Raw genomic sequence first — 27,400 nt, 5'->3', positions numbered from 1 at the left:
ATGGCAGTGTGACAAAGTGGCTAGGACAGAATTCATTTGCCATTTGTCACTTGCGTATATTGTTATTCTGTCTTCTGTTATTTTACAGTCAGCCATAATGCTTTAATTTAGACAGTGCTGGTGTAACTTCTCTTAACACACAATATCCCGGGTTTTGTTTGTGGTAGCAGTAGTTACATTCTTTACATCCATGCATGTGTTTTAAAGCAAACACTACTAACCATCAGATCATCTGAATTTTCTTCTGTTTACAGGCACATGTCTAGTAAATTATGTTTCTTTATGTTGCTTTGGTTATACTTACCATGGTGTCCATGTTGTGCATTCAGGTCCTGTATGTGAGACGGGTGTATGGGAAGGGCCGCCCACTACTTCCTGTTTATATAGGGTCATGAGGTCAATGATTGGATCACTGGGTGTAACCAAATGGAGGGTTTTCATTTTGTATAGTATTGTTTGTTTTCTTTAAAGTAGCCTTTTGAGTTATATTGTATGCAGTGTTTTACTTTACAAACCATTTAGTTGAGTAAATGAGTTTGTCAGTTTCATGCATGACTTTATTCCTGTTCTTTGTTTAGAATTGTATTATTTGGTTTGACCTATTTTGTTCAATGGTAGGGACTAACGAGGTCAGGTGTGGGCAAAGTCTTGTATAAAGCCAGTGGGATTTTTGCATGCCTGATTGATTGTTTTATGGTAAAAGGGAGATGCTAGCAATAAAGTATGCTTAAAAAGAACTTCAATTGTCTGCTAATGCTATTTACTTATCACCTTCCTTGCTGCTTAAGTTATGCTACATCACAGGCAGCATAAAAAAAATGTATCAGCTGTAAATCCATAATGACATCCCGTTCCATTGTTCAAGAAACCAGCTTGGAATGATTGGAGCTTTGTGACGTGGTGAGTCATTCAACAGAAGATGGGTACACTCGGGTTATAAAGGGATGGTTATACTCAGCAGCAATACCAAGGAAGGCTGTGGTTGTTTAAATTACATTCAGATGGTACTAAGGCAGTGGTCCCCAATCCCCGGGCCACGGAGTCGTGAGTTGTTTGGTACCGGGCCACGAGAGTCGATGATTGAGTGTGAAATTTATGGTTTTCAGGGTTTTTATCACTATTTTTTAAAATCCTTTTTATCATTAACTCGGTTTCCCTGGGTTTGTTCCCGTGTGTTATGAATAAATCTTTTTTTTTTTTGGTACCGCTACTCATTTTATTTTGTTGTATTTATCCGCGACACCTTACAGGCCGGTCCGTGAAAATATTGTTGGACATAAACCGGTTCGTGGCACAAAACAAAAAGGTTGGGGACCGCTGTACTAAGGGATCTAAGGTGTGCCAAGACAATAAACACCATACCATTACACTACCACCAGGCCCTTTACTGCTGTGGCTCATCTGCTCAAGGTTCAAAGATTCTGCATTACTTGGATGCAACCGGTAGTCACTTGAGTCACTATACCAGGGGTCTGCAGCCTTTCACACCCAAAGAGCCATTTGGACCCGGTTTCCACGCAAATGAAAACCCTGGGAGCCGCAAATACTTTTTGACATCTAAAATGAAGATAACACTGTATATATTGTTTTTTACCTTTATGCTTTGTGTGAACAACTAAAGTGTGTTGCTTATGAAATCGATTAGTTATGTCTATAACTTCTGTTCCCTGAAGGAGAGGAACGAGGTACAACACATAAGTATGGGATATCACGCCCTCGCGTGTCCTGGCTGAAGAAACCTTTATTCACGCCTTTACGGCAGATGACGTGTGATGACACGCGCAAGGCCCCGCCCGCACATATAGCCGCTGCCATCACCGTCATCCCTCAGTTCGATAGCCGCTCTTCACCGAGCCAACTGCTCAGTGGGGCCACCCTGTGTTGTACCTCGTTCCTCTCCTTCAGGGAACAGAAGTTATAGACATAACTAATCGTTCCCTTTCAGTCGATTCACTCGGTACAACACATAAGTATGGGACCTATATACACGCCCCGCAGAGCAGCCACCGAACCGGAACGGGACCACCACATCCTTAGTGAGTGGTAGACCCAGCAGAAAGGACAGCATGAGCCACCGAAGGGGCTGTAACGTCCAACCGATAAAACCGCACAAAAGTGTGCGGCGACGCCCAATTAGCCGCTGCACAAATATCAGCCACAGGCACCCCTCTAAAAAGAGCCCATGAGGTCGCCATCCCCCTGGTGGAATGAGCTCCCACCCCGTGGGGCAACGCAAAACCTCCGGTGCTGTATGCCAGCGAGATAGCTTCTACAATCCAGTGGGACAGCCTCTGTCTGGACAGAGCTCTACCTCTATTCGGATTAGCGAAGCAGACAAACAACTGGTCACACAAACGCACATCCCGAGTGCGCTCAATGTAGGTGCGTAGCGCACGCACCGGACAAAGAGAATGCACCCTCCTCTGCTCCTCAGATTCAAAAGGAGGGGAGCAAAAGCTCAGCAACTCAAACTCCATTGAACTATAAGATGCAGGCATGACCTTGGGAAGATAGGCGGCATTCGGACGCAATACGACCTTGCGGCCATCAGGAGAAAACTGTGTGCAGGCAGGATGCACAGACAGCGCATGAAGGTCCCCCACTCGCTTCGCCGAGGCCAAAGCGAGAAGTAATGCGGTCTTATACGAAAGAAGTTTCATATCTACCGACTCAACGGGTTCAAACGGAGGGCCACAAAGGGCCTCCAGCACCAAAGACAAGTCCCAAGCCGGGACACTGGACTTAAGCACGGGCCTCAGCCGGCGAACCCCTTTCAGAAAACGCACGGCGAGGGGATGCGCACCTGGTGTCACCCCGTCAAAACCGATATGACAAGCAGATATAGCCGCTAAATAAACCTTGATCGTCGAAAACGAAAGGCCTTTATCCAACAGCTCCTGCAGGAATGTCAAAACATCCACAATAGAGCACTGAAATGGGAGAGTGTGGCGGTCCTGGCACCATCGCTCGAAGGCTCGCCATTTGTAAGCGTACAAGCCTCTAGTAGACGAGGCCCTGGCGCTCTGAATCGTCGCTACCACACTAGGTGGCAGACCCTTAGCAACCAAGTTTAACCTCTCAGCAGGTAAGCATGAAGGTGCCACAGATCCGGGCGCGGATGAAACACTTCCCCCCCCGCCTGAGAGAGGAGATCCCTGCGGAGAGGAAGCTGCCAAGGACTTGCTGCAAGCAGGCTGATTATTTCTGCATACCACGACTTCGCGGGCCACCAAGGGGCCACCAGGATCAGAGAGAGGGAATGCCGACGCACCCTCTCCAGAATTGGAGATATCATTTCCACTGGGGGAAATGCATACAGGAGCACGTCTGGCCATTGGTGCGCTAGCGCGTCCAAGCCCAAGGGTGCATCGTGGTCGATTATGGAGAAGTACAGGGGGCAGTGAGCATTCACCCTGGAAGCAAAAAGATCTATTTGCGCCTCGCCAAATAGATCCCAAATCTGAGCCACTATTGAAGGGTGTAACCTCCATTCTCTCACCAGAGGACCCCCCCTGGAGAGAAGGTCCGGCCCCAGGTTCAGGTGGCCCGGGACATGGGTGGCTCTTAGAGTCAGAAAATGAACACTGCACCATAACAGCAGAGAGCGAGACAGCTGCAACAGGGGAAGAGAGCGTGTTCCTCCCTGCCTGTTTATATAAGACACCACTGTTGAATTGTCCGTCCTGACTAAGACATGCTGGCCCTGCAGGACTGGACGGAAACGCTTTAGAGCTAAGAACACTGCTAACAGCTCTAAGTGGTTGATGTGCAGCTGGCGCTGAGCCGCGGACCAGATCCCTCTCACTGACGCACCCTCGCACAGCGCTCCCCACCCACTTAGGGAAGCATCTGTGGACACCACCTTGCGAAACAACACCCTCCCAATCCGAGAGCCCTGGTGCAGTAGCCCGGGCTCCCTCCAAGGACGGAGAGCTAGCATGCAAGACGCAGTTACCGGCAGCCTCCTCCGGAGGTGACGCGAAGCACACAAACGGTGAGAGAGAGTCCAGCGTTGAAACGCTCTCATTTTCAACAGCCCAAGCGGCACTACGGCGATCATGGATGCCATCATGCCCAACAAGCGCAATATCGTCTGGAAACGCAGTCTGCGTCCCAGCTGAAATTGAGCGAGGCAGCGATGAAACGCGGCCACTCTGTGCTCTGACAACCGTGCGCGGCTGGAAAGAGAGCATATTTCCAGACCGAGAAAAGCGATCTGTTGACCTGGGATTAGCGAGCTCTTCTGAAAGTTCACAGAGAACCCCAGTGTCTGAATGTGTGACAGAACCCGCGACAGCTGCGTCTCCGCCTGTTCTCTGGAGCAAGCCACGAGAGCCCAGTCGTCCAGGTAGGCCAAGATGCGGATGCCCCTCTTCCTGAGGGGCGCTAGCGCTGCCTCGGCACATTTCGTAAAGGTGCGGGGAGCGAGCGACAGCCCGAACGGCAGCACTAGGTATTCGTAGGCTACGCCCTCGAATGCAAACCTCAGAAACTGCCTGTGTTTCGGGTGTATAGCGACATGAAAATAAGCATCTGTTAGATCGATTGTCGCAAACCAATCTCCCGGGCCGACTGCACTCAGGAGCTGTCTGAGTGTTAGCATCTTGAACCTGTACGTTCGCAGGTACGTGTTCAAGACTCGCAGGTCGAGGATGGGACGAAGCCCTCCCCCTTTCTTCGGAATGACAAAATAACGGCTGTACCAACCTTTGTCCGTCTCCGAAGCGGGGACCACCCGTATTGCTCTCTTCTGTAATAGCGCTTGTATTTCCTCTCTGAGTACCAAGGCTGCCTCGGGGTTGACAATCGTGTTCACGACTCTTTGGAAACGAGGCGGCTTGACCCGGAACTGCAACCGGTAACCCATGGCAACGGTTTGCAGCACCCACGGAGAGGGGGCGCAAGCGCGCCACTGAGGGAAGTGAGCAGCCAGCCGGCTGGCCTGCAGCACTGACGGCGGGGCGCCGTCGCCCCCCAGTGTGTCTGCAGGGGACTGCATCCCCTGCCTGACCTGGCTCATTTCGCCTGCAGGTTGAGCATTTGAGATTGTTTGAGAGTAAACAACACTCTTTATTGATTGTAACATGGGAACATGTACATTTATACATTTTGTTAGGTGCACCTTTTCCGGGGCATAACAATGAAAAACAGCGGGAACACTCGATGTGGTCACTTGAACATTCAACACATCTGAACCGTGTGCAGGGGTTATGTGCTTGGGAGACCGCGATAGGGAAGTGCAGCGCCTTCTGGGGCTGACAACCTGAACAGAACTTAAGCGGCACCTCTTGTGCGGCAACAGAGGGGTAAGAGCAGCGTCTCCCTGCTGCCGGATCCCTTCCCCACTCGCAATCACAGCTAGGAGGGCTGAGGCTTCTTCCTCCTGGGCGTCGGGTCCCGTCGGGGGCCCGGGGGAGGGCCTTTGCCCCAGGCCGACTGGCGTGGAGCTCGGGCCGGAGTACGTGCTCTCGCCGGCGGCCCTCCCACTCCAGCAGTGGGCGCCGGTCTCTTGCCAGCTGTCAGAGGAGCGGCGGGCCTGTGAGAGCTAGCAGTGGGCTTGGGCTGGGGCTGGCGTCTGGGGATGATGTCGCGCAGAGCTTCCGTCTGCTTCTTCCTCAGATCGAATCTAGCCTGAATGGCTTCAAGTGAATGTCCGAATAACCCAGCCGCAGACACTGGTGCGTCCAGATACACAGCTCTGTCTCTATCAGGGACGTCGGAGAGGGTCAGCCACAGGTGCCTCTGCGCCACCACTGTCGAAGCCATCCCTCTGCCCAGGGAGAGCGCTGCACAGCGAGACGCACGGAGGATGTAATCCGTGGTGACTCTAACCTCGTTAAGAAGAGGTGACAGCGGGCTGTCCTCCGGAACCAGCGATCCAAGCTCCGCCAGGCACATTGCTTGGTACGTCTGGAGCATGGTGACGGAGCTCATGGCTCGAGCGGTGCCGGCCTGAGCCCGATAAATCTTCTCCAGCTGCGAGGCCGAGAATCTGCAGTGCTTGGACGGCAGAGTTGCGGGGCCACCGACACCATGGTTATGGGACGGGGCCAGATAAGCAGCCAGAGACGGCTCCATAGGGGGTGGGTTAGCTAAACCAGCTCCCTCGGCGCCGTCCAATTCCATGTACTGTCCATAGCCGGGCACAGTGACGCGGGTAGACAGAGGTTTGTCCCATGACGCTGTTAGCTCGCAGAGAAAGTCTGGGAACATGGGGAGGCAGTTTTTGGCCGTTGCGGGCTCCGGTGGAAGGAAAAAACCCGCAAACCGCGACGGCTTCCGAGCTGGTGGAGGAGAGGGCCAGTCCACCTGCAGCTTCTCAGCGGCACGGCGAAACAGGGAGAAAAGAGAGGTGTCATCGTGGCCGACCGGCGCAGCAGCGGCGGCATATTGGGTCGACAATGAGCTCTCCTGCTCATCCTCCGACAAACCATGGATGTCCAGGCCGATGTCCAGCACGTCATCGTCTTCCTGGGGAGCGCTGGCGGGCTTCAACCCAGGCTGAAGCCCGTCAGCGCTCCTGCATGGTTCCGGTCCGTCATCGGCTAACCCGTCAACGTATTCCATGTGGTCAGCCCAGCTAATCGCGGGGACATCGACCTGAAAATTTTCGTCTTCGGACTCGGACGAAGCCGGGGCTCCAGACTCGGAAAGAAGAGGGTCATGCCGTGCGACAGCCGAGCGTCCCAGCACTCTTTCCACAAACGTCACCCGTCTTTCCAGGGTCGAGCGTCGGAGCTGGCGACAAAACGCACAAGCTTCGGGCTCCGTCAACGCTCTCCTAGCGTGGACGATCCCCAGGCAGACAGGGCAGGCATCGTGCTGGTCGCTGTCGTGCAAAGAGAAACCACATCCCTGAGGACAGGGGCGAACAGAAGATTTCTGCTTTGCTCGCTTCGGTTTGGAGTCCATTCCCAAAACGCAAAGCGAAACGCTGCACAAGAAAAACTTGAAAATAGCGCTCCGCGGGCAGCCTACGCACCAGCTGGGCGGTGGAGGCTAACACCAACAGGGGCAGTTAAGCTAGGTTCAAGTTGGCAGACAACGGAGCTAACTAGCAGTAGCTAGCTAGCCCAACTCAGCAGAGGTGTTCTCAGCGAGGTGAAGAGCGTAAGAACTGAGGGATGACGGTGATGGCAGCGGCTATATGTGCGGGCGGGGCCTTGCGCGTGTCATCACACGTCATCTGCCGTAAAGGCGTGAATAAAGGTTTCTTCAGCCAGGACACGCGAGGGCGTGATATCCCATACTTATGTGTTGTACCGAGTGAATCGACTGAAAGGGAACCATGAAGTGCTACAGAGAAAATTACATTTTATTTATGTAATTAACACATTTTGAACTCTTAAATATAACAAAAGGAACGACACCCAGCTGAAGTAAAATGATCCATGTAGCAAACAAATACTGTTGTGAGCCGCCACCCTTATATCGCCTTTGGGCTTTTGGAGCCTTGACCTGACTTTTAAAAGATAATTGGAAAAAAGCACTATGCTGCTAAAAAATAAAAAAAGTAGATATTTGCAATATTCTGCCTAAATATGTATTTTACCTGGTTAATGTGTGTGGCGGGGCGTGGTCTGCAGCGCCGCTGCAGGGGAGGCGGACGCACCTGAGCGGCACCCGCAACCTCACCGCCTTAACGTCTGTGCTATCTATGCTGTTTTGTTGGTGTGTGTCGGGCTGTGAGCTGAAAAGCTACAGCCGGCTGTATGCATACAGCAACCGTGTGTGAAAAGTGGTCAATAAAGGGATGCTGAAAAGCGTGTTCATGGAAACATCGTCGGGTCTGCCGTGGTATGTTTACAATGGGACTTCTGCTCCTGTACCTCTGTGCACAGCGTCTGCAACTCGGGGCTGTACGAAGTCACTTTCAACTTTACACAGGACTGTAAGCTGTCATCTGTGAGGCGTGAGCGGTGTTTGTTTTTAACATAGTTTATGGTGGAGAATAGCTGCTGACATAATGTGGATCCAAAGGTCCATAATTGGCCTACCTGGGGTTGAAAGTCTCGGTAAATGCACGCCGTTTTGGCGGGTATACCGGCTTCCGCGAGTGTGACGTTTATTTTGAGCGATGAAAAAAATGATAAAATATAATTATATTTTTATATTTCAATAGCACAATAATCTAACAATTTAGAACTACAAGTTTAAAAAGAACTAACATAAATAAAATACACTTCAGCTAAATACTTCTAATTTATTTTCCCAAACCACGCGGAGCCCACTATACGGACTAAAGAGCCGCAGGTTGCCGACCCCTGGCCTTTCCATCAGGATGACACAGCTGACACAATCAAGACTGATGACTGATGTTCGGAATGTAATTGCTAAACAGTTAATGCAGTAGTCCAGATCCAGTCTAAAAGGAGTTTAAATGAACACTTTGAACATGGCTGTTGGTAGTGATGATGGGCATTCTGAGCCCATCTCAGAGGTTTAGGGATAATGTCAGAATAGGCAACATTTGTGGGGGGGAGAGACAGTAAATAAACCTGATTCTGTGTTATTTTTCCTCTATTGATATCAAAGTGTGGTGAAGAGTTGAAAAATTCAGATGGTTTTCATTCTCTGCCTGAGTGTGTTGAAATCAAGCTGCTCTAAAACCCTTTTTGGCACTGCACCCAGAAATGAGAAAAGAAAGGTGGTGGCTAAGCCATATCACCAAAAGTTATTATCTCCGCGCCACAGTGGCTCACTTTGTTGTCACAGCAACCTTTTCTTAAATTTGGCCTTTGAGTGTATGTGTGCATGCTTGTGTGGTGGTATTAATAAAATCCAACAGATTAGCCGATGGGCAACTAGTGAGATCATTATGGTGATTGCTCCTCAAAAGAGGTACTTCCCTCAGGACATGGCATCAACATCTTTTCCCAGCAATATTGCACTGCTGTTGAGTCCAGGTTGGGAGCAATCGAGCAGCTCCCCCTGAAGAAGATGCTTCCTGCCTCTCTGCTGATGCTTTAATAACCTCCACAGTAATGTCATTAGCAAATTAGCATCTATTGTTTCCTCCGGGCTTCTGTGTGCAATGAAGCTAGATTCCATCCTCGGCAAGAGCTCCGCTGTTTGGGAACCAGAGCCAGCAAAGGTGACGTGTTGAGAGAAAAACAAGGAGACGGAAATAACTGTTGCGCTCCAGCCATGAATGCCATACCAATTAGGGAATAACAGAGAGGGTGAAAAAAAACTGAGGATACTGTTTGTCTGACTAGGTCTTGAGGTGGAAATTACATGCATGCTTTGTTTTAGGTAGTCGGCTCTGAATTTTACCTCCGGAGTTGTGGAGCTTTTGTTTTGACTTGTCATAAGAGCGCGGGGAAACATCTGTGGGGGTAATGACATCCTGGGGTGTGAGTGGGGGGAAAGAATGGAAAGGAAAGAGAGAAAATAAAAGGGAGCGAGAGAGAGTCACCAGGCAGCATCCTTTTGTTACACAAGGAGTGCATGTGACTGATCACCCATGTGTGAATGGAATACAACACCAGCAAAAAGGGTGCGATAGAAAAAAAAAAAAAGTAGAGTCCTTCCGTTTTGCACTGCATCCCTTAGTTTAGTAATATAATGTGTGAAGACCCATTTTGACGTGTTAAGCTAGAAATACAGAAGGATTCGAGTGGTTCTGCAGACTCTCCTGCCTGTCCATCTCGCCGGTCTGCCCCTCCAATTCCCCGCCCGCATACCCATCATACCACCCGGCTGGTGTTTGGCTTTCTGGTCTGTGTCCATCTGTCTCCTCTCAGCTTTGTATAACAGAGCTGCCATCAGGAGGATTCATTCAGCAGGGGGTGGGGATGGGAGTGGGGGTTGTCAAGCCATACTATTTCAATCCTCAGTCTGCATGTCTGAAAACTTTCAAACTAAAGTCGAACTTCCCTCAACTTTTACTGGGAATTTTAGTTGCATGCAAACTAATCAATATGTTTATGTTGTTGTTTTTCATGGATACAAATTGCTACGCTTTTTTTGCGCCATAAACCTTTAAGTATAGTATTTCCACAGGAAGTATGTTTTGTGCCTGCACTGTGTATTTTGTCCAAATAAAGAGAGAACATGTCACCATAGAAACCAAGAAAACAGAGCATTAAAAGAAGTGGTGGCAACGGTTGTATTTGAACCCAAAAGCATCTTGTTTTTATTTTCTTCTCTAACCGTGAGTTGGCAGATTAGAGGTTGTAACCATTTCAACTGGCATGGCAGAAAAATGGGTTTCATCTTACTGTAGAGATGAACTTATTGATCGCATTTAATTGCAAATATATTACTAGCGCCAATATTATGTAAAGCATTTCACAAACCATGATCACATCCAACACTAAACCCCATGGGGAATATGTTTATCAACAGACGCCTGGTACTTTTACCTGTCAGTATAGCACAAATTGTAGGGTTGTGTGTACTCTACTCTATCTTCTAGTGGCAAGAAGTTGTATTTCTAAAGCTAATTTTTGCTCTTTCAAACACCAGAATTATACTCACTTGTTGACCTACATGTGGATAGCTGCAGACACTGGTCGATACAAGTAGATTTTACATTTTTCAAATGGATATATAAATAGCTAGTCCATTGCAATAAATGTCTTGCAGATGAGTCTAAAGCAGCTGTATAAAGTTGGCAGGAAGATGCCCATTTACATGTATCTAAGGAGGGTTTCCCAAATCTCCTGGTGGATACTGACGTGGTACCAGGCCAGATTAGATATATCGCTAGCATGGCCTATGTCCACCCTACAGACGGGCGGGGCTGAGATAGATTTTGGTCGCCCGACTGGAGATATCGCTAGCTCCGGGACGTCGGACTAGCGATTTTGCGAGTCCTGAATGTGATTAATACATAAGTAAAAGAAATTCCTATACACTCTTCACACAATGGTCTGCTACAACACCTACATTACTGATGCACCAAAGATCCTGAAATACTGGAACACCTTCACTTGGGGTAATAACCTCTCCCTAATCCAGATAAAACAGGCCACATCTTTTTCTGGCCGACAACCACATGTTTGGACCTGAAGGTGGTGGATTCAGACTCTGATAACAACATTTAGGAGAGCCTTGCATACTCGGGATACTCAAAATGATAACACTGGAGAGAGTTTAGTGTTGTCAGTGCAATGACATAAGAATTCAACTTGGTAACAACTTTTTAGAAGTTGTAAAGTTCACTTGCTAAAAACAGCCACAATATGGTGCTTTCTTCCTTGTACTGACTGTGTACAGCTCTCCAGACAGTAATGGAGCTTATTATGATGTATAACCAGCAGAAAGACCTGACAGTGTAAAGCTGTTCAGTGCTGTACAGGCACCAATGTGGAAGAGCCGATTCCTCTGTCCGAGAAGAACCAACAAACTATCCACAGAGCCCATGCTAGGTAAGCTAGCTGCATGTTGGTAGTTCTTCTGTTCTGTTCTACTGACATTACCATATACCACTCATTACTGTTTGAGAACCCTCCTTCATCTTAATGCTTCATTTATGTCTCCAACCTTGCTTATTACCCAGTCTAAAGCAAAAATAATCCTAGCTTGCTGATCTTGTCAACAACCATACTAAAACCCAGTCACAAAACTTCCCAGATGTGTAACGATCAAAAAGAAAGATGAGTACAAAGATGTATGAGGTCCAAGCAGCTGGTAAGACCACACGGAAAGATAATGTGCAATTTACATTGTACCTGAACATCATTTAAGGGTCATAGTGTTTATCTGAAAATGACAGATTTTTTTATATTCCCACTGAACTTTCAAGGTTATGCACGCAGCGTAGGAAAATCATCTTTGTGCATTTTATACTAGAAGAAAGTGACTTATAACTTTATTATTCTTATACTGACCACGCTAACTCACTTTTTGCTCATCTCCAGGAGAATCAAACATCTGAAGGGAAACTTTTAAAAAGACCAAAGAATATAGAACACACATCCCAATTTGGCCACCGTTATAGCCTCCTGTTAGAGTTTAGAATGGATTTTAAGATCTTGCTCATTAGTGAAGTGTTGAATGGTTTAGCTTCTGTGTAGTCCTTTCAGCCTCTCTGAGCTTGAATGTCCTTATTCCTCCATTAATCTTAGATCCTCTGATACAGTTCTTTGTAGTTCTTATCTTTATTAGCAAGATCAAATAGAGAATATAGATAGAGCACAATTTAAGCTATAACTATTCTGCACCTCACGTTATAATCACTGTCCACTTTGTTTGCCTTTGTTGCACAAATAGAACGATGATCACACTGATAATTCTTTCATAAGCACAGTCAATGTTCCTCTCCCTGTGTGATACAACAAATACCAAACATAGTGTCCAAGGCCATCACTATATATGGACCAGGAGTTTTTCTCTGTAGCCCTATTTATACATCTGCATTTGGCCTCAGTCAGAAACCCTTGTGTGAATGCTTGGGTCGCTAGCAGATTGCCCCGCTTACTTGTAGTTGGCATGGGAGAAACCAAATTGTTTGCAACCCTACGTCAATTACTGCCAAGAAGCAATGAAACTTGAAAAAGTACAATGCAAACCAGAAATGGACGATGCTCACCTTCAAAATAAAAGTAGCAACTTAACATCATAACTACCATCTTTCAGAACATGCACTTTACACTATCACTCGGCAAGCAGTTGGCAAGTGTTTGCCAACGTTTCCATCTTCCACGCAAGCTACATGTGACGGCAGCAACGTGTTGGGGCCAAGGTTTTCACAGGAGGTTTTCAGTAAAGTTTATATTTCTTTACTGACTGATTAGAAACTTCCAACATTTCCCATCTGGCTGGGGATTACACATTTTTCCTAATCGACAGATGGTTGCCAGGGGGTTGGTGTCTGGTCTCTAGGCCTATGCGATTGGGGCTTTTGTACACATGTTTGTGTTTTTAAATCAGCCTTTATATCTAATGTACCCTATCCTCAGTCTGTTCCAACAAACATTCGACTGCTATTCATAAAAAGGATGTAAGAATACTTGCGTTATAGTGGTTTTTTATCCACATCCACGGACTCAAAAATATGTTTTTAAAGGGGAATGTCTTGTTCTAACAAATAAAAACCTCTGCATGAAGACAGATGAAAAGCTTGATAACTCCTGTTGATTTTCATGGCCGCAGGATGACAGCAAAACAGAACCAAGGACATTTTCAGCTTTGCAGGCAGACACAAATACTCAATAGGCAGCCTTACAGTGGAAGAAACTCACTGTAAAATTCGGCCAACTGAAGGGGGGAAGAAAAAAGAATCAAGGCCAGCTGTTCAATCAATTAAAGTGAAAAAAAAACTTAGTAAAAAGGTAGAGTTTGGCACAGAACACTGAATAATTGATCTCGAACCCTTAAGACAATTATGATATGTATTCACTTGATGATCATCTTCTCTGGTAACTTTTGTGGTGTGAGGTTTTAAAAGATTCAGCCCTGAAGTCTCTGATCTGGTTTCTCAAAGACTACAGGACTTGTTTGATAGAGTTCTTTGTGTCATACAGTGTGTGGGAGTCACCGACTGATTCTCAGCAAACAACCTCAATAGCCAATTAGAAGCAAGCCTGCTGCTACTTACTAGACTAGCTGCAAGTTATTTGATTGATTCAGAACATCTCTAGCCAAGATAAATGCAAAATACTGATTCATTTATTAATTATGCATGCCTGCTGAGCTCATCCACACGTACACACTTACAAACAATAGCAGGTGTCCTGCTCAGGAGTGGCGATCTGCAATATTCAACATCCTCAAGTTAATTTTTCAAACTACATGAGCTGTTTTTCCTGCTATGGATTAATCCACATCTCATTTTTTCCTCAGTTATATTGTTTCATCTTTGTGCATATCAGCGTACACACAAAAAGCAGCTAGTCAAAAGTACAGCAGGATAAAGCGAGATTTTGTGAGATCTCAGGTTCTGGTGCTGGCAAGGCCTCAATAATATGCAATGTGTGGTATGTTGCCAAAACATGCTGTGTGTGGGTTTGAGAGAATAAAAGAGACGTCTTACACAGATCGAAATAAGAAAATCTTGTCTGCCGCTCAGCTCTGTGACTCAAAGAGAGATGCGCATACCCTTGCAAATACGCTTCCTGTGCAGCAAACCACAGTGTGGCAAAGGGCAGACACCAAATCAGAGTCAGTTACCTCAGAGTTGAAAAGCAGCCTCCCAAAGAGCTGCCGGGCCTCGTCCAAGCCTCCTTCCAAATACACGGCCCCTGAAATGAAAAACAGGAAATAAGAAACTTACTTTATTTAGAGGTGTGTGCAAACAATGTAGCTGTGCTGCAATTTGTGAACCTTACTTTGTACAACATGTGAAATGTTATTTAACATTAGTGTGAAAAAGCACGTCCTTCCACCAGTGCGGTGTAAAAAACTTCTACCAAATCTGAGGCAATATCAGAGTTCTTTGCTAATGGAAAACTTAAAATTAATTGAACTCCGCAATGAGTTATAATTGCTTTTTTAAAAGTAGGAGTGCATTTTTATTGCTTTTTCATGGTGAAATGACCTCAGGGTTCCAGTGCACATCCACCTCCCCCTTGTCAGAGAGCAGGATGAGAAGGACGAGGAGGAGGAAGGCAGAGATGGTTGCATCACCACTCCGAGATGTAACCAGCTAAGGTCAAAGAAACCTTGAATTTCTGTCATGCTGGGCCTGCCTCACATGCTTAGGCATGAACACGGACAGCATTTATAAAATGGTCTTAGCCAAGGTGACTAATTTGTTTGTGGATCCGAATTGAGAATTCTTTGCTTTTGTGAAACAGGACATGAAAAGCAAGAAATCTACCAAACTGTCAAACACGAGGACATGGCTTACACTAAACCCTGATCTTTTCTTAGCACTCAAAGCGCTTTACACAACTTGTGCATTCACCCATTCACACAAACACATTTTCAAAGTGCTTTCCAACTAACATTCACACACACTCATACTCCGATGGATGCATAGGAGAGCCAAGTATCTCCTAGTAGTATCTTGCCCTAGGATATTTGGCATGCAGACCAGGAATCGAACCACCAACCTTCCGATCAGTGCTCTACCGCCTGAGCTACAGCCAACCCCAACTACTGGTGGGTAGGGAAAATGTACATTCCCCAACTGGTTGGCGAGTGATTGCTGGAAGTTTGTAGGTAAAACTGTTTTAAAGAGATATTTGGTCTTGCACCAGAAACCTCCAGATTTCAACTGGTGCAGTTGCTTGCAGTTTCCATGGAAGATGCTGATTTGTCTTCAACATTCGGCAACTGCTGATCAAGCTGGAGTGAAAATGAAAAATGTGGCACAAACCAGAAACAGAGATTGTCCGCCTTCAAAAGAAAACATATCTTTTGAAACACGCTGGTCGCACCAGTAACGGACCACCTTTATTCTGAAAGTGAAATGTCACTATTTCGAGATTGTATTGCACTACCGTTCAGCAACCAGTTGGAAAGGTGCAAACTTTGCCAACTACAGGCGACTATTTTAGCAACAGCCAGCAACCTCTGCAACCACCCACCAACCGATTAGAAGATGCACATTTTTCCCAACAACTGGTGATTGTCAGACAGTTACTGAGTCCACTTTTTCCCATGAACTTGCAGCAACCAGAGGTCTCACCCCCTACTGGCCATTGTGAAGAATGCAGCTTTAAAAGAGACAGGTCACCCCAAAATAAAAATAACTTTTTTTCCTTCTGGTCTGTGTTTAGACTGTTTCGTGAGTTGCCACTTTTTAGACATTTTGGCTTTCAAATGACTTGCCTTCTCTTCAATATAGTGGAGCAGCATAGCACTTGTCTTTTGTTATTCGAAGAGCTTTGAAAAACCTATCAAGAATGTCTCACTTCAGAAATAAGTGACTTCGTCAACGCTCACAAACCTTGTTTGAGCAATTTCAAGTAATCACAGTGCAAAAAGTATGCATCGGTTTGTGACTGAAGGCCCACAGTTGTGACACAAAAGAAAAATGAATGATCCAAATTAATGGCTAAAAGTTTACACTGCTTGGCAGCTGTCATCTACTAATAGTAAGTTTGGCAGATTGATCCCCAGCAAAGTGTCCTTGGGCAAGACAATGAATCCCGAATTCCTTTCCATCCGTTCATACATGATCCATCCATCATTCACGTAGAAATGCAGAAGTGCTTTGAGTGCTCAGTAAGAGCAGGAAAGGGTTATCTATTTGCCTCTTACTTCAGCAGACTTCAGAAAGCAACATAAAATTGCTCAATGAAGTTTTTGTGGTTTTTTTTTTCTTTTCTTAGAGTGACTGAGTCATTATTCCTGAAAGTGGACATTCCTGCTGAGTTTTTCAAATGCATTTTTGGTCTTTTAAGCACCCCAAGGTGGGTGTCATTTAGTTCCATTATATGTAATATAAGGCAGACAGACGATATCTTCAAAACTGGGCAACTCACACCAAAACAATTCTGATGAATAAACAGCACTTCATGCCACAAGAGAAATATGTTCATTTGATTTTGGAGTGAGCACTCTTTTTAAAGCAGTGCTGTGTACTTCTTGGGCTGTGAATAGACCCGACAAACACATACAGACATATGTACTTCATCTTCGAACCCCCCCACGGACAACGTGGACAAAAGTATAATATCTTTTTTGTCACTCGCCCACAATCTTGGACATGAGTGTTGGTGCAGATGTCCGCTGAATCAAACCTGAATTGCGAGGGGGGGATAAAAACATAATAATATTCTGCACAACATGTGCATACGCCAACACACAAAAGGAACAGGACAAAGGAAGAAATTTGGTTGAAGATTGGTCCCAAAATGAGGAGATCTGCTGCCACAGCAAGCAAAGAACAAGACAAGTATTCCAAATTTCTCCCTCTATGGGAATGATACGCCACTTCTTCGGCTCATTCTGCTGCAGCAGTCAGCTTCTTTTCACAAGTCAACTCCCCTTTGTTGTTTTGCTCCTCTACTGTTTCTACTAAAATCAGTGGAACTATCATGGTGCCTTTAAGCTGCATACAACTTCAAACCATCACACTTAGGGTGGCTCATTCAATTTAGAAAGCAATAACCACCTGGCAAATTGGGTATACAATCGTGCAGCGGTTTTTATTATGTGCACAAATGAGCCAGTGGAAATGGGGCGCGGTGCGGTCGCAAGACTAAATGCGCAAACTGCTTTCATGGACGACATCAAAAACATATGAGGGATTCATCATCTGGGGAGGGGAAACTGCTTTCAGATGGCTAACAGGCCATTTACACACATACACACACACAAACAGTGAAGATGCTGCCTACATAACCAAACCATAAAGAAATACAAACAAACCACCTAGCACACAAACAATCACAGATGGACTCCCACTCTATGTGCTTTTCATGCTCTTTACTTCTAAACAGAATGGGAAATTACTACCAGCCATTGCCCAAATGTTCGTAAAATTTGATTAAGCCTGCCAACTTTGTCTCACCCAGCAGCCACTTTGGCAAGTAAAACACTCAATCATTTAGACACCCTTTACTAATACAAAAATCTAGTTGAGTGCTAAACTAATGAAAGGAGCTTGTGAATTCTGGAAGACAGCAGCCACAGTGGCTATTAGACAAAAACTCGTTTCTCGCCATGCTTTGGACCGTCCTAGATGTGAAACAGAATATGCCTATAAATCAGTATCTGTAAATCTATAGCCTCTTTAAAGTCAGCACAGCAAGACATTAAAGCCCTTGCAGATGTGTATCACTGGGAAAGCCCTCTGTAATCTTGGCACGACGAAGGCGAGCGTCTCACTGAGGCCGACCGCGACAGGCTCTAGAGACAGGAGTGGTTCGCCTACAGGATGTTTTCCACTAAGCAGCAGCGCTGAGATTTGTGGTTTTACCATAATGCGGACCTCAGTTCTAGATGCTGCTACAAAGCAGATGTTACCTCTGGAAACCAGCTGTGAGAGTGCAAGAACTCCCTCTCAAGTCCAACTTCTCAATGTCTTTCAACTACTACTCATAACGCATTCATGTGTGCGAGCACCGATGCTACGGGGAGAGTGGGTGTGGCCGGGAGGCAGCTTTCTTCATGTTCTGATGACACTGCAGATTTGGAAAGTTCCCCAAATGGAGGCTTTAAAGTTGTTGAAATTCAAAGTTTTTTGCTTCTTATAAGATTTTCAAAACTTTTTCCAAGTGGAAGGAGAATGTAGGGGTAAGCGGTTAGAAACCAGGAGAGCCTCAAGGGATTTAAAAAGGTATTAAAAATCTCAAAGCAACACCTTTGGTGTCAATCAAAGGGCCCAGTGGATGAAGAAACCAAGATATGCAGTTAAGTCTAGCGAGAACACACTTGACAAGGAGGCTGTCCGTGCAAAGAGTGTGCCCCAAAGCAATCCAATCAAACACGCAACTTACCGCAATCATTAAACGGAGATGTGTGCTTCTCAGGCCACCCCGTCAGCCTGCAAACTTGAAGCTGACGCCCTGAAGACACACGGCCCACAAAAACACCCGAACAGCTCGACTGGTAATTGAATGCTAGCATCTCTCTACAGCTCATCTTGCAGTAACATCATGCTCTGGCCAAATCACTCTGCAGTCTCCGGGCTCCAGTGCATTCAACACTCAGTTGTCAGTTCTGCCTGAGAATCCAGTGCGAAATGCAGGAGGTCTACAACTATTAAACATCTCACAATAGCCATGAAAGTCATAGCAAGCGTGCCCAAAGGACATTATGATTCACTTAGCTTCACAATAATAATAACACAAACGTAAGACCGAAGTTCAGCAGCATTTTACATGAATCTGAATAGAATATGAAAGTGCTATTTTCCTCCAAATCCCTTGTTAAATGTATCGAGTTTAAGCCTTTATGTTCAGATAACCAACCTGAGAAATGACTCACTATTTAAGACCTCAAAGTTCAGTTCACTAAAACGTCTTTTTCCCCAACCTGGATCACCTGTTTACTATGTTGATAAATGACTACATAACTTATTTATTGCTCTTTATAGCCTTTGTCTTGATTTGTTAGCCTGGTTTAATTAAGAAATGTGCTTTCAAAATAAAAGTGAACAAAAGATGTAATAAAACGATGTAATAAAAGCTGAATCGTATATAAAACAGACAAATACATTCAGATCTATTCTTCTATGAGACTCCAACTGCAAGCTCTACCAGTAGGACAAGGCGTTTACAAGCCAGCCAACATGCATTACCTCTCCAGTCCTGGATATGCCCCAGAGTGTTTTCCTGGTTGAACATGCCTGAAACACCCCACCTTCGAGGGGTCCAGGAAGCATCCAAGTCATGCGCCATTTAAACTCACTCTTTTCCAGAGGAGTGGTACCTCTACTCAGAAGCCCTCATGAATGACCAACCTCTTTATCCCATCTGAGGAAAAGCTACAGACACCTTTGGGAGGAAGCTCATTTCCGCTGCTTGAATCTGTGATCTCATTCTTTCGGTTACTAGCCACAGCTTATGGCCATAGGTGAGGCTAGGAAAGTAGATCGACCAGTAAATCAACAGTTTCACCTTCACGCTCAGCTTCCTTTTTAACACTACAGACCGCTACGGCGTCTGCAGCACCAATCCCCCTGGCATTCTCCCACTCCAGTCTTTCCCCACTCATGAACCTTGATACGGGATACTTGAACTCCTCCACTTGGACCAGTAACTCCTCCCCAGCCCAGAGAAGGCAATCAAATCTTTTCTGGGTGAGAACCATGACCTCACCCAGTGTGAATTCTCATCCCAGTAGCTTTGCACTCAGCTGTAAATTGCCTCAGTGCGAGCTGGAGGTCGCCTCTCAATGCAGCAATAACGACTACATCATCAGTAAAAAGCACAGGCATGATCCCCAAGACCACCAAACAGGAAACCTTTCACCCCTTGGCTCTGCCAAGAAATACTGTCCATAAAAGTCAAGTCAAGTCAACTCAAAGTCTCCTGTAGCACATTTTAAACAACATCAGCTGGCCAAAGTCCTGTATAGGACATACAAAATATAAACTAAGTGTTGTCACTAAATCAATATTAAATATACACTAAAAACCGCCAAATAAACAAAGTAAATAAAAACAGAATTGGCGGCAAAGGCCTAAATCCTATTCCCATCAGGAACAAGCCCCCATAGCACTGAGAGACTACTAAAGACTGAAAGGCCAAACTCCTACGCACCCCAAAGTATATCTGAGAGAATAAAAAACACTCCAGTCTTCAACAACCAGGATGAAGAGGACTCTGAGCCTCCTGAATTTGAGGCATTCCCTTCACCAGCATCCTGGCATAGAGTATAATCCCTCTGAAATTGAAGCACACCTTCCAGTCTTGCGTCTGAAAATGGGGGGATCAGCACCCATTTTGCCAGTCCAGAGGCACCATCCTCAAACTCCATGCAGAGGAATGCCAAACAGGACGGTGCCACGACATGCAGGGCCACGATGAACTTAGGCCAAGTCTGCTGGAGGTTCACTAAGGGCTTTTTTATAACCATCTCTGTCCTGATACCTGATATACCGACTATGATACTTTAAATAAAAAAAAAGTCATATTTTATAATGATTGTCCTTTTTTTTTTTTTTATTAAAAAGGACCAAAAATGCTTTTTTTTCTTGCCCTTTACTTCATGTACCAAGTTTGAATCCAGTGCTGTGCAGAGGATATCAGTCATGGCCAGAGAAGGCCAGCGTCTAATGAATCTCCACATTGTCACAAGTCTAATTCAGACAGCCGTGCTGACTGTACACCGTTATGTTTAGGAATGGGATTGCAATGTCTGTGGGCTTTCAGTGACCAATAAAAACCCAGAGTCAGGGGCATATGAAACACCAGTGGCTGACAGACACATTAATAACCTAGAATGAATTATTCAAAAACGCTCAGGCTCTAATCCATCAAATAATATATTAAGCTCCCTCTCAGCTCAATGGGGGATGAAGCAGCAGACGGACAGGGAAAGCAACACATTAAAGGCAAAAAAATAAACAAAAGCAAAACATAAAAATAGAATTTTTCAGCGCGGCGGTGACAAAGGCAGTCGAAGTGCATTATAACATCAGTTTCAAAAATGAGGCTCGAGCGAGGGGTGAGATGGAGAGACAAAAGAGGGCGCGCATGAAACCAACTCCACCGCTGCTACCATCGCGGCAATTAACAAAAGGAGCAGTTCTCACTCAATGAATACACCGGGCGCATTGTGTATGAATCTGATATTCAGCAAGTGAGAGATAATCCTTTCTCTGCGTTCTTTTAATAGGAAGAGCTTAGAGAGGGGGCCTCACAAAGGTTCACCATCTGTATCCCCCATGGCTGCTGGCAGCGTATAATCCACAGATCAACTGTACAAGGAAATTAGGGCCATAAAACAGAGTGGGGCCTCTTTTCTTCTTCTCGCAATTCTTTTCAAACAGTTTGGTAGGAAGGAAGCGGCGAGGCTTATCAGCGAAGAGGACCTGAGAGGGAAACGGGAGGGCAACAGGCGTGCAGAGTTTCTATGAATAAGCAGTGGGAGAAAGTGGTTTCTAAAGACGAAGAGGTAAAGTGGGCAAGAGCAAAAGTACTGAAGGAGAGGGTGAGAGCGAATGGTTAGGGGCGGTGGTGGGGGGGGCGTTGTACAGAATGGGAGGTGCGCAGGCCAAAAGAGCCCAAATGAGAATGGCCCACTCCGGCAGAAGTTAATGACGAGGGATCAGAAAAGCAAGATTTCCATTCAACACTTTGAATTATTCAGGGTTGCAGGGCAGCTATTTGCATTGCAGATGCCTTTGCTTTCCATTCCTCCACTGCTCTCCCTCCATTCGTCCTCTCTCCAGCTCTCTCCCTTCCCTTTCTCTCTCTGTCTCGAGCAAGAGAATGGCCCTGCCTCAGGGTTAGGAGATAGACACATTCTCAGCTCCGCGGAGAGAAAGCTTTGCCCATGCAAAGCAGGAGATTATCTGCCATTTCCAACACAGCCCAGGTTCAATGGTCACTGTGGCAGAGAAACAAATAAAACAAAGGTCAGAAAACATGCATAGTAAGCCGTTAAAGCTATCTGCCAGGGCCCTGGAAATATTATGAGCATGTCATATTCCATCAGAGCTTTCAAAAGGAGCGTGCGTGGAAAGAGGCCCATTTGAATTCGACGCATGAGCGCGCCGACGGGGAAAGAAAAAAAAATGTTAAAAAGGGAGGGAAAAAAGAAAAATTAAAAAAAAATATTATGGCAACTTCAGACAACGAGGCAGCGACATATCTGCAAGTGCACGTCTGTTGATGTGGCGCCTGCTGCTTTTGAGAAAGTGGTGGTTTGACGTCTCTGTCAGAGGGAGCGGCGTGCGCAAGGATGAAATGACAGTGCTCGCGTGCCCCTCGTACCATCCTACGGCACGTGCGAGCGATCCGAGTTTGTCTTGTAAGGAGAAAGAAGTGCTCTGTTCAGTGAGGGAGAGAGAGTGCTGTGGGGCTGCAGGGTGAGGATGGAAGAGGAGGAGGAAGAGGAGGAGAGGGGGAGATGACAGAGTGACAGCATGACTCATCATCTTCGTGGCACATCTTTCACCTAATAACACCCAAACTCTAGATCGTAGAGGGAGGGGGGCAGAGAAAGATGGAGAAACGCAAAAGGATATAAAGACTAAGTCAGAGACGGGGGAGGGTGGAGACAGATCGACGGCTCGACAACAAGGTCTTAAAGGAGGCGTTTGAGTAAGAAAAAAAAAAAAAAAAAAACCTGAAATGAAGATGACAAAAGCCTCGGTGAAAGAAGAGGAGCAACATCAGACGGCATTCTCGATGCAAACGACTTTGAAAGCCTCATTTTTTGTGGTTTTTTTGGCGTACGTGTGCATGTTGCGCCCCTCAGCGAGTGTGTCTGCGGTGAGCGGGAAGACGAGAGAGGGGTGGGCGATATTTTTGAATTAGCAACCCAAAAACCCATCACCACAGGGTGCTCTCTGACAGCAAGTTTTCTCACCGGTTCCTTTACAGCACGAACCCTGTTTATTCATCACTTTTCTAAAGATGAAACTGGAGGACAGAAGGTGGGGGGAGAGGCTGAGAGAGACGGGAGGCATCCGGTGTCGCGGCCCTGCTGCCTTGCTCGGATGTGCGCGGCGATGAGGCGGCGACAGCCACGGGACAGAATAGATTATGACTTTGTCTCTGCCGATAATGAAGCTGTTACAAGCACGGAGCCGCGGGCCCAGCGAAGAGGCCGCGGCGCTAGTCAGCACTTTCCCCCCGTCGCTCTCCTGTTTTCCGTGAGAGGGAGGGAAGCGAAGAAGATCTCTTTAAAGTCACCCACTTTCTGTATCTATCATCAGGGGAGCGCAGAGATGGCTGAACTGGTTCAATCAAGATGGTGATAAGATGGGGAAAGCTGCCGACTCTGCAGCTCTCCAGGAGTGAGGCTTAGCTTAGCGCTGCCCATGGGGTAGGATGAAGAGAGAGAGAGGGAGACGGGTCCCCACCAAGAGATTTTTTATTATATGTGTGTGGTTTCCAGCACAGGGTCCTAATCACTGCACAAACCCTATAAACGGAGCAGCTGGAGAGACGAATGGCGAGCTTGTGTATGTGTTTGGTGCGGGCAAAGGAGAGCAGCTCTCTGGGGATAGCATGTCCAGCCAGAGGTCAAACCGCATCTCCAGAGATCAATAAAAGCTGCGTAATGTTTCCAGAGCCTAATGGGAGATCCACTGCAGCTATTTATACCGTTTAACAAGCACAAAAAACAAAAGAGGAAATACATTATTATGAAAAGGTTCAGTTTCATTCAAAGCATTTGAATTAAACACATTTATGCATTAAAGCGTTTTCAGTATGCACTGATGCAAAGTCCACTAAAACTCGACTATTAAATCCCCCTACTAATGCGTGTGTTGTGTTTACACAGGCGGAGAGAAAGTATTTGTTTTCCGTATATGGAAATCTACCCTTTTAGGAATAGATTTACATATTTAGTTGACTCGAAATGCATTCCTCTGTTTTGTTCTCCTGCCCGACCATCATCCCCCCTTCTCTCTTGATCTCAGGGGAATCTCACCCATCAGAGCCTCAAAGCAGTTGGCCATGGCGTGCCGCAAGTCCGACTCCCTGCACAGATCCGGTCCGTGAGCGTAGAGCATGAAGCGATCCAGCTCCAGTTTCTGCAAATGAACAAATGCATTCACGTTAGCTCGCTGTCAACAGCACCTCACTAATAACCACGTAAAAAATGATGACCTGTTTCGTTTCTTTTTTTCTTTTTTTTTTTGCATTCCGCACTTTCACAGGCTTTTATGTAAGAGTCCAAAAACTCAGGGGAAATGAAAAAGATTGCATGCCCTTGCTGGAAAAGGTTCTACTTCATGGCACTGACAGATGTGCTCATGTGCTGTCCAGCTGTGGCATGAAGCACTAAGCCGGCACAGGAGGAGAATGTTCACACGTGTGCATACAGGCAGACGCACGCTCACACGCACGCTAGATAATCCCAAGATAAAATGTGAAATCGCACTGTGGTGACCTTCATTCACTCTGAAAAGTAGTTCTTTTAGTAGGCGCTACTTTCTTTACAAAAGCATACATCAGTACAGCAAAATTGTACCACAGAGAAATGGCCTTTGAGCAGCAGCTTCCATTCATATAAAGAATTGATGCTCAGAATCATCGTACTGACTTTAAACAAGTCACTGGGATTTATAAAACTCTCCCTGGAACATATGTCCATGTCCTAATTTTTAATAGGATATTAGTGCACGCAAGGTAAATACAGTCAAGTCGCTAATGAGGAAAAGCCAAAAGCTGCAGTTTCTCCAACGGCCTTTGGAGGCTCCAAACATGAGCTGAAGTTGTGCTTTTTACCCCAATAAGCAACAAGAAACAGCAACAAGTAGTTTCATGTAACAAGTTTGAGGTCAGATTTCTTAGTTATGAGACCAAACTTGTATGTATTTATAAGAGCAGTTAAAAAATAAATAAATAAAAGATAACAGAACATAAATTAAATAGTTGCTCAACTGGCTCCTGATCCATCCAGTTCACAGATCACTGTAATGCCTGAATTATGCTTCAGTGAGACATCGATGTTGTACGGTGTAACCAAACACTCCTTTAAAACCCTACAGTGGAACCTGACGTGCACCTGCCGAGAAATGTAAATACACGTTGAGTTAATGTAGCCCGCAACAATTCGAATGGCGTGGAAGGGTGAGGGGTAATGTTAAGAGGCGTTTCTGAGTCAGGGCGTAGATTCACTGCAGAAGTCTAAATAAGCTCAATGTATAAAGTGCAAAAACAAAGTGATATGTTTTCTGGTCTCTGGTTGGCTGTACTGCTTAAACTAATGAAAATGTACTCGCACGTACCGAGTCTGCTGGACGGTTACAGTGTGAATGGAGTTTTTACTACCAAACTTCAGCTACCACAGTAGCGTTTCCTGGGAGTCATGGATGGACAGACTGAGGCCTCACATTGGCATAAGTGGTTCTTTGGCTTAATCATCTTAGAACATCAAGATCATCTTAAAGCTACACTTATCAAAAGACATGAGCATGGCTACACTTAAGCCAATGTGGAACTGCCAAAAACCTTACTTTGGAGCCATTTGCGGCTCCACAAACTCCACAGACCCCCGACATGTTCAAGATATGAGCTTCTCAAGCCAATTAATGTCCAGTTTTTACCCACAATAACCAAGAAGTATCAGTAAAATGTCAAGTTTTTTAGTGTTGTATAATTAACACATAATCAAAACAATTTAAAAATGTATATTTTCATCAAATGTGGAAGTGCAAAACAATACAGTTCCTCTAATGTCCTCTTGAGGCTTCAAAAGCGATCAATCCCCATAGACGCCATGTTAAAAGGTCTAACTTTATATATGCTTTTTACAAAGCATGCTTACATTCTAGTATACCTTATAGTTTTGGTCTCAAATGGCTTTTTTAAACAAGTGCATGCAGGATGGATTTTCTTTTATAACTCATCCATTTGGATGAGTTATAAAAGTTTAAAATTACAGCAGTGGTCACTTTCCTTGACATGCAGATGCTACCACAGGTAAGGCTTAACCTTAGTTAATTTAAGTCACTGGTCTGAGCCACTGGATCACTGTTTGGTATTAATGGCCTTTAAAGCGGTTATCAAACAGAGAGCGATGGTTGAAGTGCTGTTAATTATCTTCCAGGAATTCTGTGCTCCAATTTTAGTTGGCAATTTATCGGTATTTCCCCTGGTACTAATTAGCAGATATCTCCGTGTATGTGACAAACCCGGGACAGTCTGTTTGCAGCTTGATAACCAAGTTTGCTAGCATTGACCTGATGATATCCGCACTTCTGTTGTGTTTTCTTAACCCTCTGGGCTTGTTCAAAATCACTACCCCTTTCAACTTGTTCGTGGCCAAAAGTGGCCACCAAAAGATTAGGTCTATGTAATTTTTATTATTTTTATGTTTTTTTGCCATTTTTTCTGCATAAAACTTTTAACTAACTTCAATTCTTTTCATAAATATAAAATAGTTATTACTTTTTAAATTTTTAACCCTTTAAACACCAGTTTGTTTGTCCACTTTTAAAACACGTCTTAAAACTCATTTTTACTCTTTGGCTTATGACACAGTCTGACCCTGATTTTATTGTTTTAATCTAATGTGCTGATTTTATTGTTTTAAATGTTTTTATATATATATATATTACTTATCTTATATTATTATTACTATTTTTCTCATTTTTTTTAACATGCTCAATGTATCATGTTTGGCATGTCAAGTGTACAGCACTTTGTGTTCAGCTCGTGGCTGATCTGAAAGCGCTATATAAATAAATTGCTTGCTTGCTTGTCCACTGCACTAGCTGGAAGACAACATCAAATCTCGCAATTTTATATAATTGCATTGCTACTGAAATTTCTTGTATTATTAATAGTAGAGTCTGGGGCATGTAATTGATTCACATCAACATTGATTATAATGCATTGTTATATTTGTGCAGGGAGAGCAAAAACATAAAAACTCCCTCTCAGCTTATTCGTGGCCAAAAATGGCCACCCCCTGTTTACGTTTACAAAATGCTATAAAATTCATATATATTAAGAAAGATTCCCACTTATTTGTTCAATGACTTGCTGTTCAGTGCTGTTCAATGGGGGGGTGGGGGGGTGAATGGTCAAAAACAAAAATCACACATGGTATGTTAGTGGCCAGAAAGGCCATTTAATGACCAAATAACCACTGAAATGACCAATGAAATGATCAAAATGTATATTCCAGTGTGTGCTTCTGTGTGCATCCTCATTAGCAGCAAGATGTGCTAACCACAGTAGAGTGGTTTTTGTAGGCACACTTTCTACACCTGGTGCGAGGGGCTGCTGTTCCAATCCTGGAGGTGCTCCTTTTGCACCTGTATCTCATTTTGTTGGTGGGGTGTGGGTTCAGAGTACTGTATCTTGAGATCAATGGCAGAAGTGGCTGAGAATTAAGGAGAAGGGTGTCTTGCAGTTGTTGAGGTCAC

At 45.2% G+C, this 27,400-nt stretch overlaps 1 protein-coding gene across 3 annotated transcripts in view; it reads right to left on the bottom strand.

Annotated features, from left to right (window-relative positions):
* The window catches only part of drosha (drosha ribonuclease III), a 143,619-nt gene that overhangs the window by 52,967 nt on the left and 63,252 nt on the right, over window positions 1–27,400 (bottom strand). For all 3 annotated transcript variants that reach the window (XM_085467946.1, XM_085467944.1, XM_085467947.1), the window contains 2 exons: window positions 23,953–24,055; window positions 14,119–14,189 (listed from right to left, as the gene is read on the bottom strand). In XM_085467946.1, coding sequence (XP_085324072.1) covers window positions 14,119–14,189; window positions 23,953–24,055 — 174 coding nt within the window. The remainder of the gene's footprint in view (window positions 1–14,118; window positions 14,190–23,952; window positions 24,056–27,400) is intronic.

This window comes from Copadichromis virginalis, linkage group LG9, assembly GCF_057382275.1.
Source record: "Copadichromis virginalis isolate Kocher_CV1m ecotype Utaka linkage group LG9, C_Virginalis_male_GT1.1, whole genome shotgun sequence".
NCBI classification, from domain to species: domain Eukaryota; kingdom Metazoa; phylum Chordata; class Actinopteri; order Cichliformes; family Cichlidae; genus Copadichromis; species Copadichromis virginalis.
The sequence above is the reverse complement of the archived record's forward strand: the minus strand, read 5'-3'. Positions and strand labels throughout refer to the sequence as shown.